This window comes from Cottoperca gobio, chromosome 12, assembly GCF_900634415.1.
Source record: "Cottoperca gobio chromosome 12, fCotGob3.1, whole genome shotgun sequence".
Lineage (NCBI taxonomy): Eukaryota > Metazoa > Chordata > Actinopteri > Perciformes > Bovichtidae > Cottoperca > Cottoperca gobio.
The window spans coordinates 21,903,917-21,916,175 of record NC_041366.1 but is presented as its reverse complement, the minus strand read 5'-3'; the positions used below and the strand labels follow the sequence as shown (position 1 = coordinate 21,916,175).

The 12,259-nt window shown below is 42.4% G+C and overlaps 2 protein-coding genes across 3 annotated transcripts in view; one reads left to right on the top strand and one right to left on the bottom strand.

Annotated features, from left to right (window-relative positions):
- mtrex (Mtr4 exosome RNA helicase) overlaps positions 1 to 1,280 on the top strand; it is a 17,015-nt gene extending 15,735 nt beyond the window's left edge. The window contains exon 27 of the mRNA XM_029445260.1: positions 853 to 1,280. Coding sequence (XP_029301120.1) covers positions 853 to 905 — 53 coding nt within the window. The 3' untranslated portion in view covers positions 906 to 1,280. The remainder of the gene's footprint in view (positions 1 to 852) is intronic.
- Positions 1,201 to 11,496, bottom strand: plpp1a (phospholipid phosphatase 1a). 2 transcript variants are annotated; one of them, XM_029445262.1, is made up of 6 exons: positions 11,026 to 11,496; positions 7,180 to 7,331; positions 5,584 to 5,861; positions 3,527 to 3,584; positions 2,200 to 2,376; positions 1,201 to 1,918 (listed from the first exon to the last, which is right to left on the bottom strand). In XM_029445262.1, exons 1-6 carry the CDS (start codon positions 11,081 to 11,083, stop codon positions 1,799 to 1,801), a joined length of 843 nt encoding a protein of 280 aa, XP_029301122.1. In that variant the 5' UTR covers positions 11,084 to 11,496; the 3' UTR covers positions 1,201 to 1,798. The 2 variants fall into 2 exon arrangements, with proteins under 2 accessions (XP_029301122.1, XP_029301121.1); XM_029445261.1 differs by lacking the exon at positions 7,180 to 7,331 and adding an exon at positions 8,471 to 8,625 and having other exon boundaries at positions 11,026 to 11,495.
- Positions 11,497 to 12,259: the final 763 nt, after the last annotated feature.

The following is a 12,259-nucleotide window of genomic DNA, read 5'->3' as shown; positions in this document are numbered from 1 at the left end:
CGTCACGCTGAGTTAGTGGAGCCCCGAGCTGGTGTCTGCGGCCCCGAGCTGGTGTCTGCGGCCCCGAGCTGGTGTCTGCGGCCCCGAGCTGGTGTCTGCGGCCACGAGCTGGTGTCTGCGGCCACGAGCTGGTGTCTGCGGCCCTCAGCTGGTGTCTGCGGCCACGAGCTGGTGTCTGCGGCCCCGAGCTGGTGTCTGCGGCCCCGAGCTGGTGTCTGCGGCCCTCAGCTGGTGTCTGCGGCCCTCAGCTGGTGTCTGCGGCCACGAGCTGGTGTCTGCGGCCCCGAGCTCGTGTCTGCGGCCCCGAGCTCGTGTCTGCGGCCCCGAGCTGGTGTCTGCGGCCACGAGCTGGTGTCTGCGGCCACGAGCTGGTGTCTGCGGCCCCGAGCTGGTGTCTGCGGCCCCGAGCTGGTGTCTGCGGCCCCGAGCTGGTGTCTGCAGCGAGCCGCTCCACTATAGAGGATAACGTCTTCACTGGTAAAAGGTTTCTTCTCTTAGCGACAGGTTAGTCACGAAGTACCCTGTAGCGATAAACACGTCTTTTCCCTTTTCAAAGCTCTTTAAAGACGTTTGTTTCCACTCATTGTTGCTTGTGGGCTTAATGTTTGAAGTAAAGTATCACGTGACAGACGAGCGTCAAGTGACAGTCAGACGCACAGACAGATGTATCCGGTGATTTTTCAAAATAAAACCCCTTTCAAAATAAAATATTTTTTTTATTCAATGTTTCTGTGCGCCCGGTGCTGTAGATGACACTATAGATAGAACTTCTGATTTGTATTTAGAATTAGAACTGGCTTGTTTGTAAAGGCATGTAGCTGTTAAAGGTCCTCTGTGTTTGTGTGTCTGCAGGAATAACGAAGATCAAGAGAGACATTATATTTGCTGCCAGTCTGTATCTTTAATGACGTCGCTGGTTCTCACCTTTCTACCTGTGATTCACTCCCATGGATCTCTTGTTCCGCTTGTCCCCCAAATGTTCAGTAAATTGGCTTTTAATTTATTGTCTTCCCCCCCCCCCCATCTTAAATGTGTCCCGTTGTCCTCAGTGGGATTCACAGAAGAGGTTTTTATTCAGGAGCGTCGACGGGAAACATTGAACGTTATGCTTTTATTGTTTTGATATCTGTCTGGGGAAATAAACAAGTCATGCTCATGAAGTACATCACACACACACACACACACACACACACACTTATGTTCATATAATAAGTAAAATGGCTTTATTTTTCCTTTGTACATATTTGTATCTTTGTTTTCAATAAAAGTCTGTATGGTGATTTGTTTCTTTTACATACAGATTACACAAAAGCACATCGTCTGTTTATATTAGTTGTACATGGATACAGCAAAGGCAACGCTGGACTTAAACCGCCCGCTCTTCAGCTCTCTGACCAGATGGCGCTCGACTCGTGTCGTGTTTGGTTACAGAGCTGGAGAGACAGACGGCCGCGGCCTGGAGTCCGCTGCTCCACACTCGGCCGTCTCCCCGGGGGGTGCTGGAGTCGACCTCAAAGCTGACCCTAAATCAGACGGACTCCAGGTCCGAGCAAGCGCAAAGCAAAGGTTACATTCACAGGTTTCCTCCCCCAGCAGTGGTCAGACCCTTTAGTGGGCGCGTGCAGTCCTCCCACCTGCTCGGTAGATATACATGCTACACGCTTTGTCTCGAGCAGCACAGGACAGCATAAAATGATGACGTCTGAACAATCTGAACAGGCCTGAGGCGTCTTCTGAAGGCGTGAGATGAAAGGCTGCAGAGCCGGCGTGCGTCTGGACCGAGCAGAGAGTTCTCAGCTCAGTTGGGACTCTCAAAGTGGTTTCCATTGGTCGGGTTATCCTGCAGGGTCGTGTGAGGGATGTCCATCTCTTTACGGGCGACCACCTGTGGCTTGAAAAAGTCAGACACGCAGAAGACCTGCAAGACGAGTAGAAGGAATTATTAACACGAGGAATAGTTTGACATCTTGTCTGAAATATTAAGCTACAGCTAAGAGACAGTTAGCTTAGCATAAAGACAGCTAGCCTCAATGTCACGTCAAAGTTGTACTTTAATTTTAATCAGTGATAAATATATCTTCCCAAAGCTACAGTACGTTAGTATATTCATTTATTGTATCTGCGTATATTCTGCACTGTTCTTTGTTGCTGATTATCGGGTTGTGTGAAGTGTTGGTGACTTTAACATAATTCTCTTACCACGAGGAGCGCCATGAGGGCGCCCTGCAGGAGTCCCATCAGCACGTCGCTCCAGTGGTGTTTATAATCCGACACCCTCGACAGCCCTGTGTACACCGAGGCGGCGATCAGGAAGAACTGTATTGTGGGTCTCAGCAGCCGCGCCCATTCAGCCTTGAATCGAGCCTGCAGGTAGAGCTGAGGGAGACACGGACTCCATGTTTTTATTTACAACGCAGTGTTCACAAAGTAAAGACAAACACTCGGGGTGAAACGCCAATGATTAGATTTTAAGGCTATAAAACGACTTTAAATCTCTTAAGAATACAGAGAGACATTTAATATCCAGCGTGTGAAGCAGGTTCAGGGCAAAACAACAGAAAGCACTTTAATGGGACGAATGAGGAACATTTAAAGCGGCGGAGGACCTTTGTGCTCTGACTGGAACATATCTGTCGTTTAAAGCTTTAAAAACCAAATCTATCACAAGTTATAAACAGATTTACTTCCTCCTGTCTTAAAGGTGAGTTACGGCCACAATAATGTCACTTATAATTAAATATTACGCCATCTCTGCAGCGGGATGAGTTCTCACGTAGGAATCCTTTGTGACCCAAACCTCAAAAGTGTTTGTACTAAACAGGGCGTGTGTGTCTTTGTTTCAGTCATGGACAAACGCGCTGATCCGCTCTGTCCAGATCTGTAACATTACATGTGTGGTGTTTAAATCGTGGGACAAAAGAAAAAGCACTTTGTGAATGTTTAAATGTCAACTGCTGCTTCTCATACTTGAACTTCCAGCCAGAAGCAGCTTCCTGTCGCTGCCAGGACTATTTATACATCTGGTGGTGCTGCATGAGTCAGCAGCCTATAAAGATGTGTCGGGCCGAACACTCAAACCGAGGGAACTGCAGATCTTTAACACTTCTGCACGATGATACACCCAGAGAGCACTCTCACATCTGTCAGTAAAGGCTATGAGGTTAGCTTAGCTTAGCATAATGACTGGAAACGGGGGGGAAAGTTAGCCCCATGTGCAACATATAGACTTTATATTTATTATTGTTATAGTTCTTACTTTTATTAAGTTTATTTTCTTACACGCGTGTTTGCTTCTGTTATTTCCCCTCTGCTGGGGTAAATGTCCTCGCTGTGGGACCAACAAATGTTTCACATCTTTACAGGCGTTTGTAGGAAGGATTCTGTTACACAGCCAGGCTAGCGCTTTATGCTAAGCTAAGCTAACGGGTTGCTCACTTCGGCCGATTGTTTTTACAGTTAATCATTTCAAGTGTTCTGCGGAGAACACTGACTGCAGGTCGATGTGTAAACGGCTTCAGGTACTTACAGCCAGGAACAGCATGCAGTACATGGAGAAAGAGGAGTGGCCGGAGTAGAAGGACAGCCTGCAACAAAAGGACAAAGGACTCAACAATCAACAACCAACAACCAACGCTGCTTTCACGTGACTCAGTTTGTACGTTTGTTTGATGCATTTATGAGCAGTGACTCCTCAGAGTGGCCACGTCCTCCCTCAGTGACTTCCTGTTTAAAATAACAATGCAGTGTTTTTCTGCTGTTGTCTCCGTCTCTGTCTCACTCTCACAGAGAAGTTAGAAATTCCTTGAAGTTAATAAATGATTAATAATCGTTTCAGGGTCATCAGACAGACGTTGGTAAGAAAACCCAACCGGCAAATTAAATAATGATGTGGACTTCTGTGAGGTCGCTGGTCGGACGCTGTGAGGGCTGCGTGCACATCATTAGAGTCCGTCTGTGTCCTTTACAATAGAAGCAACATGCTTCTTCTCTCTCCACCGTAGAGTAACTACAGTTTGGCATTTTTCTCTCCTAATTGCAAACAAACACACGTACAACTCTGACAGCAGACCACTTCTCTCCCAGTGATTTAAACTGTGCGAAGCAGGAATCAGATTACAGTCAGATGATCCCTCAGCCCTCCTCTGCTGCTGCATTAGTCTCTCACACACACACGCACACACGCACAGAGCTAGAAATACAAAGTGTCCTGACATTGTTCCCAGATGTCTAACTGCTGATAAATGTTTGTCTCATTATGCTACAGTAAAAATAACCAGACTGCAGAGAAGTGATGAGGCTCCAGGAAATACCGACGATGGTGCACCACACCCTAGTGAGGGCACCGTAGATAACCCAGAGGGTGGAGGGCTGGGGGGGAAAACACTACACACTCCAACCTACTTTAAGTGGGGTTGTATGAGGCACTTATCCACTCAGTGTGTAACCTACAGTAGATGCAGTTTGGAGACGCAGACAGGAGTAACAACAGCTGTAATCTTTACTCTCTTCAAAGCCACCAGACTCCATTGACAAAATCAGTGATTTTACCTCACAGAACACATGAGTTGCTGGTGCACCGCTGCCTCTATCTGTTAGTTAGTTTGTGTTATTGTGTGACTTTGGAGTTTTAAAATGTCTGTTCAGATTCACAAAAGTCACACAATAACACAAACTAACTAACAGATGGAGGCAGCGGTGCACCAGCAGCTCCAGTGTTCTGTGAGGTAAAATCACTGTTTTTGTCAATGGAGTCTGGTGGCTTTAAAGAGAGCGTAGATAACAGCTTCAGTTCCCCGTCTGAAAGGGCTGACTGACAGCAAGGTGAAAATATTGTGTACGCTTGAACTGATATCATATTTTGTGTGAAAATATTCTAAATATAGTACACTTACATTATGACTGTTCTGATACACATTTAGGCCTCTGCTTCTATAACTACGCCTGCTCTCGGAGTGGATATCCTCCACCCCCGTTACACTTCCTTCTGCTCTGAGCCGATAGTGGACACACACCTTAAATCAAAACAAGCTTCACATTCCTGTGGTATTGCTCAACTCTTCTGGTCTCGTGCTGTAAATGCTTCAAACTGCGTCTCACTAAAAACTCACTGACGTCCTCCGACTGCAGATATCGACTAGAAGCTAAATGTTGCACAACTTCAGCGGCATCACGCTACAATAGTTTTATCACACCACTATGAATTACACAACTGTTCAGGGACACGTTTAACCTTTGCACTCACCATGCGCATGTTACAAAACAATGGAGAGCACAGAAGTTTCATTAATCTGTTAAGCAACTAAACTAAAACCCAGAGTGCTGCAAATTTAAACATCTAAAATAGTCATCAAGTCGTGCATTCATTCATGTAGAGGTGCAACTAATAACTATCACATCATCCGCTAATCTGAAGATTGTCGTTTGTTTTTTTAATATAAAATATTAAGAAACATTCAGTTTATTTTCATAAATGAAAAAATAAAATCCTCAAATCCAGAATCTGGAACCAAAATGTTGTTGAAAGAAATCCTAAAACAATAAAAATCTCAACTAAAGTAAAAGTTGGAGGTAAATGTTACACACCGGCCCTCGTTGACCATGCTGGCGTCTCCACTGCAGGTGAAGTCTTCAATATAAGCTCCCGACGAGCAGTTCAACCTCCGATCAGGTTTGCACACGTCCAGGAAGTGCGGCCTGAGCCGGCCGATGGAGTACTTGGCGATGTCGGTCAGCGACTGGCTCATCGCGGCGCCGAACAGGAAGGTGCCGACGGCTTTGTAAACACAGGAAATGTAGCTGCCGAAGGTCGACTTGGATGTGATGCGCTTCAGATAAACTAAGAGGCACTCGCCAAAGATCATCTGTGGGGACGGGGGGGGGGACGGGGGGGGTTTAGAGTTAGAGGTTTACACAGGAACACAAGATCTCAAAATGTGAAGGAATAGTTCAACTTTTCAGGACTCACACATTTGCTATCTTGCGACAGTCAGAGATCGATACCCCAAGCAGCCAGTTAGCTTAGTTAGCTTAGCATAAACACTGCTTTGTTAAACAGATATAACCTGTTTATTAGTGAGCAGTTTCCCCTTGTTTACAGTGTTTATGCTAAGCTAACAGCTGATTAGTTGACATCAAAAGATCAGCAGGGAAGCAAACAAGTTTATTTCCCAGAGAGTCAAACTTTTCCTTTAAGTGCACACTTCATAACATTTCACAGGAAGTCACCAGATACTAAATATTATTTGATCACAGCAACAGGAAGATGTCCACTTAAAATAATAAGAGTTTAAAGATCTCATAGTAAAACTTTTGAGCGATGACCAGTGGAGAACAGCTGGGGTGTGTCTGCACCTTTAAGGACGACGTCTGTATGTACCACATGGTGATTACATCAGAAGATCAATATGAAGCTTTGCAAAGTCTTCAGTAAAAAGATATTTCCACTGTTTATAGACTGAGAAATCTAAAGTCACGTCTGCGTCACCTGGTTCCCGCTGAACACTTCGGTCACATTTACCGTCTTTCTGCAGCTGCAGAATAAGTTCGTGAGTTTCAAAATAAAAGCCTTTCCGTTTCATCTTCAATCGTTAAAGTTTGGAAAACATTTCCTACAACATGCGGTTAGCAAGTTAGCTTACAGCAAGTTAGCTTACAGCAAATGTTAGCGGCGGCTTATGCAAGCAGTTAAGAACACACACACACACACACACACACACACACACACATTATTACGTTGATGCACGATATATATCGAAACCGATAATTATCGGTCAATAATAGAAAGTTAAATTGCTCTCATTTCGATCGCACTGTGGTCAGCAGGGGGCGCTGTGTTCTCCATCAGCCAATAAAAACAGAAGAACAAGCGAGAGCCAAAGTTTCACACGACTGCAAAGTGCACGATTTCTTTAATGCTTCACTTGAACAAATATTAACTATGAGTATTAACTTGAAGTCATAATCACTACAGCCTCTCGGACCCTCAGCTGTGCATGCACTACAGGAGCTTCTTCATGCAACATGATCTGTTATCTTATCGCCACGAGAAGCCGTGGTTATCGGTTAGCGGCTGACGACCTCATCGTGCATCATTAATATCACAGAATAATGTATTTAGCAGGAAAGAGATGCGTTAAAGATGAAAGGTTAGCAGTACATGAAAGAGACAGATGCACTTACAGCGAGTATTGTGACGGGAATCATTACACCTCCTAACAACTGATAGGATATGGTGTCTTCTTTAAGAGGGAACTTGATTGAATCATCATTACAGAAAAAGCCCCGGCGGAAAGGACTGTGCTGCAATGTGAGTATTATAAACGGGAGTCCAGCTAGCAGAGAAGCAACGAGAGAAAAACAAAAGGAACAAAAAGGTTACAAGAACATGTCACTGCTGGGCCACAGACCCCTACCCATGATGCAACACTGTGTGCAGCAGCAAACGTTGGTGGTTAAACTGTTAGAAGTGCACAAAACAACATTAAACAGGTTAATGAGAGAAAAGTCAAACATTAGAGCACAAAACATTTCTGAGCAGGTTATTGAGAGGAACAGTCTCGTGGTTATTGTTCCACGTTAACTTCCTCTCAGACAAAGTGATGCTTCACGTTTCTTCTTCATCGCTCTTCTTTTTGGGAAACCAAACCCTGAGCTGTGAGGTACATAAAAGCAGCAGCACTGTCTCCCAAAACAACCGCCGACTCCTGCAGACGAGCGTCCGGCTGCTTTAAGGAGCTTTGCAGCGCGGCGGTCGCTTTAATAACAGCGATATAAAGTTCACCCAAAAGAATAAACATTAGAAACAAAATGATTCAAATAATTATTCTCTAGATTTCTTTAATATCTTCTGGTGTTTCGGTCTTTTGCACGTTTGTGTTTTATCTTTATTTAATCAGGAACCATTTTCTTGGAAAGCAGCATAAATAAAAACACAAAGTAAACAAATAGGAAAACGATAATGAAACTTTAAATGATATAACTGTACAAATGATTTCATTTTGGAATCAAACTAATTTAACAAGATTAATTTGCTGACGTCATTCTGCAACATATCCCATGATGCAGGTGTCAGGTTGGTCATTAATAACTGTTTTTAAGTGGACATCAGCTGTGAGGCTGCAGAACTAAATAAAACATTCTGCAGGTCTGGTTTCTGCAGCAGCCGCTCTGAACACTTCGTCAGGACATGTTGATGCGTTAACCTCTGAGCCATCAGCAGACGTGTCGACTCGCCATCGCAGGAGAAGCACAAGTTTATAACAACGATAATAATAATAATGGCTGCTTTACAGTAAAGACTCACACGCGGAGTCTTGTGATGCATTTAAGATGGTGCATCCTACAACGAGTATTGCGACACTGAGGTTTCCCACCGTCCCGTCCCTACATGCAGGTGAGTCTTTAGTTACACCTGCGCGTGACAAGTCGGCACGTCTGCCATGAGTCCGGTCAGTGAGCGACTCCTACTTACGCAGCTAATGGGCAGAGCGAAGCCCACCGTGTAGAGCACCGTGGAGGTGACGGTGCTGGCGTGGAAAGGGTACTTGATGCTTTCGTCGTTACAGAAAAAGCCCCTCTGGTAGGGGCGGATCTTACCCAGGTTAAAGGCCGCCAGAGGCAGACCCCCTGTGGACGGAGAGATCAGGAGGAGGTGAAGTTAAATCTGTCAGATAGAAGAAGACGATGGTGTTTAACAAAACGTACATCTGCGTGACAGAGAGCGCCACCGTCCAGAGAGCGCGACCGTCCAAGCAGCTCAGTTAAAGGATTCAAACATCACGAGGACATCACAGCTTCGTCCCGTCAGAGCGACTCGCTCCTTAGTTTTGGTCTTTTTGTGACATTTGTTCAAAAATAATAACCCTATTGCCGGTCATATCCTCAGAAACGTGCACCAGTCAGAAACTCTGCGACATTACACAGTGACGGCGTTACACCTAAAGAATGACGTCATCTGCAGATGTTGTCTGTTGGAGCACGTTGGTGCAGAAGGAGCTGCTACATAAAACAAACGCTCCCTACAGATAAAACACCATAAAGATTATTCTAATAGGTTCAAAGTCTGAATGCAACGCTGCTGTTTAGACTATTGTGCAGTTTAGTCACACAGAACGAGCTGTAATGCACATTAACGAACACACACAAACTACTCTTTAATGCCGTGAGGTCTTCTGCAGCTGTTGCCGCCGTCAACAGGCGGGACCCTCGAGTGCTGTTGCACTTTAACGTGCGAGGACTTCCTCAGACGAACGCTGCCCGAGAGGAAGATGTGGACATTTTAACATAATTACAAGAAGACTCGTCGACAGCCTGCACAGAAACTCAAATCACAGCTTCTGAACAGAAACCTCTCACATTCATCCAGCCGAACGTTTCTACATGCACGTGCAGGTTCAGTCACGTGCAGCCGTGCACGACAGATTACTTGGTCATAATCTAATAGTCTGCGCAGACTAATCCAGTTTGTTTCTGCGTCAGTCATCCAAACGGCACACGGACTCTCTGCACAAACTAAACACAAATCCAACAACGTTGCACACATTCTGGATTTATCAATGAAAACTAAATCTAATTGTAAAAGTATTTTACAAATCTGTTGATTATTTTTCTCGATTAGTTATTTGGTGTATAAAAAGTCAGAAAATGTTTTCCTCACAAATTAATGATATTCAGAGAATTTTGACCTTTTTATCCCCAAATCTAAATAATTTAAGATTATTCTTTGCAGCTTTTAGTCTAGAGATGATTATTAAAACTCTCTTCTAGCAAATGTGTAATTCAAGATATAATTGGGGGAAACTGTAACTTCATGTCATCATCAATCGTTTAGAATCAGACTTTAAAATCACGAAGATTTAAACATCACGAAGACGAAGAAGATTCCCCTGTGAAGAGTTACGACACGTTTTACATTTAAAACTCATTTTAGATGCAAGATAACAACTTTAGTTTTCACCTGAAGACAGTTAGACATGTAATGATGTCTGAGGAGACGTGTAGCTACAGGAAACATCTCAACTCATCCTGTGGGCTCGCTCAGCGGCTTCCTCTTCCTACACTCACATTTCTTAAATACTTCTTTCTTTAGAAACCTCTCTGATAAAAACAAGATTTAAAGGTAGGGTTAAAAACAACAACATATAAGATATTACAATATGAAAACAATTAAAATAAGGTCAAAACATTTAAGATAAGGAATACCAATAAAAAAGGGAGTAATATAAGTATTTATATTATTATTAATATTAATATAAAAAGGGAATAATAAGTATTTCTATTTGTATTAATATTAATATAAAAAAGGAGTAATATAAGTAATTATATTATTATTATTAATATTAATATAAAAAGGGAATAATAAGTACTTCAATTTTTATTATTATTAATATAGAAAAGGAGTAATATAAGTATTTATATTATTATTAATATAAAAAGGGAGTAATATAAGTATTTTTTTATTAATATAAAAGGGAGTAATATAGGTATTTATATTATTATTATTATTAATATAAAAAGGGAGTAATATAAGTATTTATATTATTATTAATATTAATATAAAAAGGGAGTAATATAAGTATTTATATTATTATTAATATAAAAAGGGAGTAATATAGGTATTTATATTATTATTATTATTAATATAAAAAGGGAGTAATATAAGTATTTATATTATTATTAATATAAAAAGGGAGTAATATAGGTATTTATATTATTATTAATATTAATATAAAAAGGGAGTAATATAAGTATTTTTTATTATTAATATAAAAAATGGAATATTAATAATAGCTGAAGTAAAATAAAAGCTTGTTTAAAGCAGACTTTAGTTCATGTGCTGCAGAATGAGATTCATTATTATTATAAATTATTTGTGTTATTTTAACAACTGGAAGGACTTTGGAGTCGCACTAAAGAACATTAATTGTGTAATAGTTATACCGTGAGTTAGGAAGAACTAGATTAGTATAACTAGATAAGATTAGTTAGTAGTTAGTTAGTTAGTTATTAGTTAGGAGGTTAACGTACCTAGAATCAGACATGCGACGTCCAGCAGGACAAACGGGACTGCTCGGGCCTCGAACATGTTTGCTTTCGTCTGTCTCGGACTCGACTGGTGCTCCTAATAAACACCAGCAGGGGGGGCGGAGGCAGAGGGGGGGGGGCTTCCTTGGGACGTCCCTGCAGCTGCTGCAGTTTGTTTCCGATCAGAAAATGGCAGCAAAGGATGCAAACACACAATAAGAGGTCGACGCCCTCGAAGGGAGCGGACAGACCCCCCCTGGCTGCAGGACAGCGGCGCAAATCAAAGAGAGCAAATGTTGTTGTTCTGGGGGGGGGGCGGTGTCCTGCTGCAAAGCCGAGAACTCCACACGACGTCTGTCATGACAACGCCGGTAAATAAAACAAACACACTCTCACGGACGGTTGGTGCTCGGACGGACACCTGCCCGGTCCTGTGTCGGTGTGTGTGTGTGTGTGTGTGTGTGTGTGTGGCCGGTGTCCGGTTGTGCGCACGAGACGAACCCGGAAAAAAGAAATCCGACGTCGATCGCAGCTGCCTTCACGTGATAGCGAGAATGTCGGAAATGTGGGGCTTGACGTTAGCTACAGTAAAGATTAGGAGAACATTATAAATACAATAAATAAAAAGCTTTCACAGATCAGAAACGGTGTTTTAAGAATCTTTAGTGTCTCTGGGGTAATCTAGTATAAAGAGTGTATTTATCTGGACCTGGTTCAATGTGGAACAAAACTGTCAAATCGCCCTTTTTTGCATTTTCACAAATTAGAAAAAAGGTTTCTCAAATTTGAAAGTGGCTTTCAGTTAATGCTTTCCCTGCTATGTATACCATATATATACATATATATATATATACATATATATATATACATATATATGTATACCATGCTTTCACAACAGTAAGAGATGCAAAGGAAAGTCATAGTATAGTATGTCAAAAAAAGAAAGGTAATAAAGTCATAGTCATGTCAAACCATTTCAAGAATAATGAAAATAAATCATTGATTTTGATGCATTTATACTTTTTGTGCAGGCAACTAGCATGTGTTTAAAGTCAGGGATCTAGATGTACAGCCTGATATAATATAAAGCATGATTTTATGCTGTAATGGCCGTGGGATCAAACATTGTGGTTTAAACGGGACATTTGTGTCCTAAGTGTCTGAGTGTTTGCATTTTAGCTACAGTTTATTATTGACTTCTTACAGAAGCTCCCTTGTCAAAATGTATGTGCATTAA

What these genes read in the sequence shown, in the direction of transcription:
- plpp1a (XM_029445261.1), bottom strand. Translation starts at nt 11,083, where the DNA reads ATGTTCGAGGCCCGAGCAGTCCCGTTTGTCCTGCTGGACGTCGCATGT. An exon ending in TCGCTCTGCCCATTAGCTGC is followed by an intron (nt 5,862 to 8,470) that starts GTAAGTAGGAGT and finishes CCGTCCCCACAG; the next exon opens with ATGATCTTTGGCGAGTGCCT. An exon ending in CCCTCATGGCGCTCCTCGTG is followed by an intron (nt 1,919 to 2,199) that starts GTAAGAGAATTA and finishes CTCGTCTTGCAG; the next exon opens with GTCTTCTGCGTGTCTGACTT.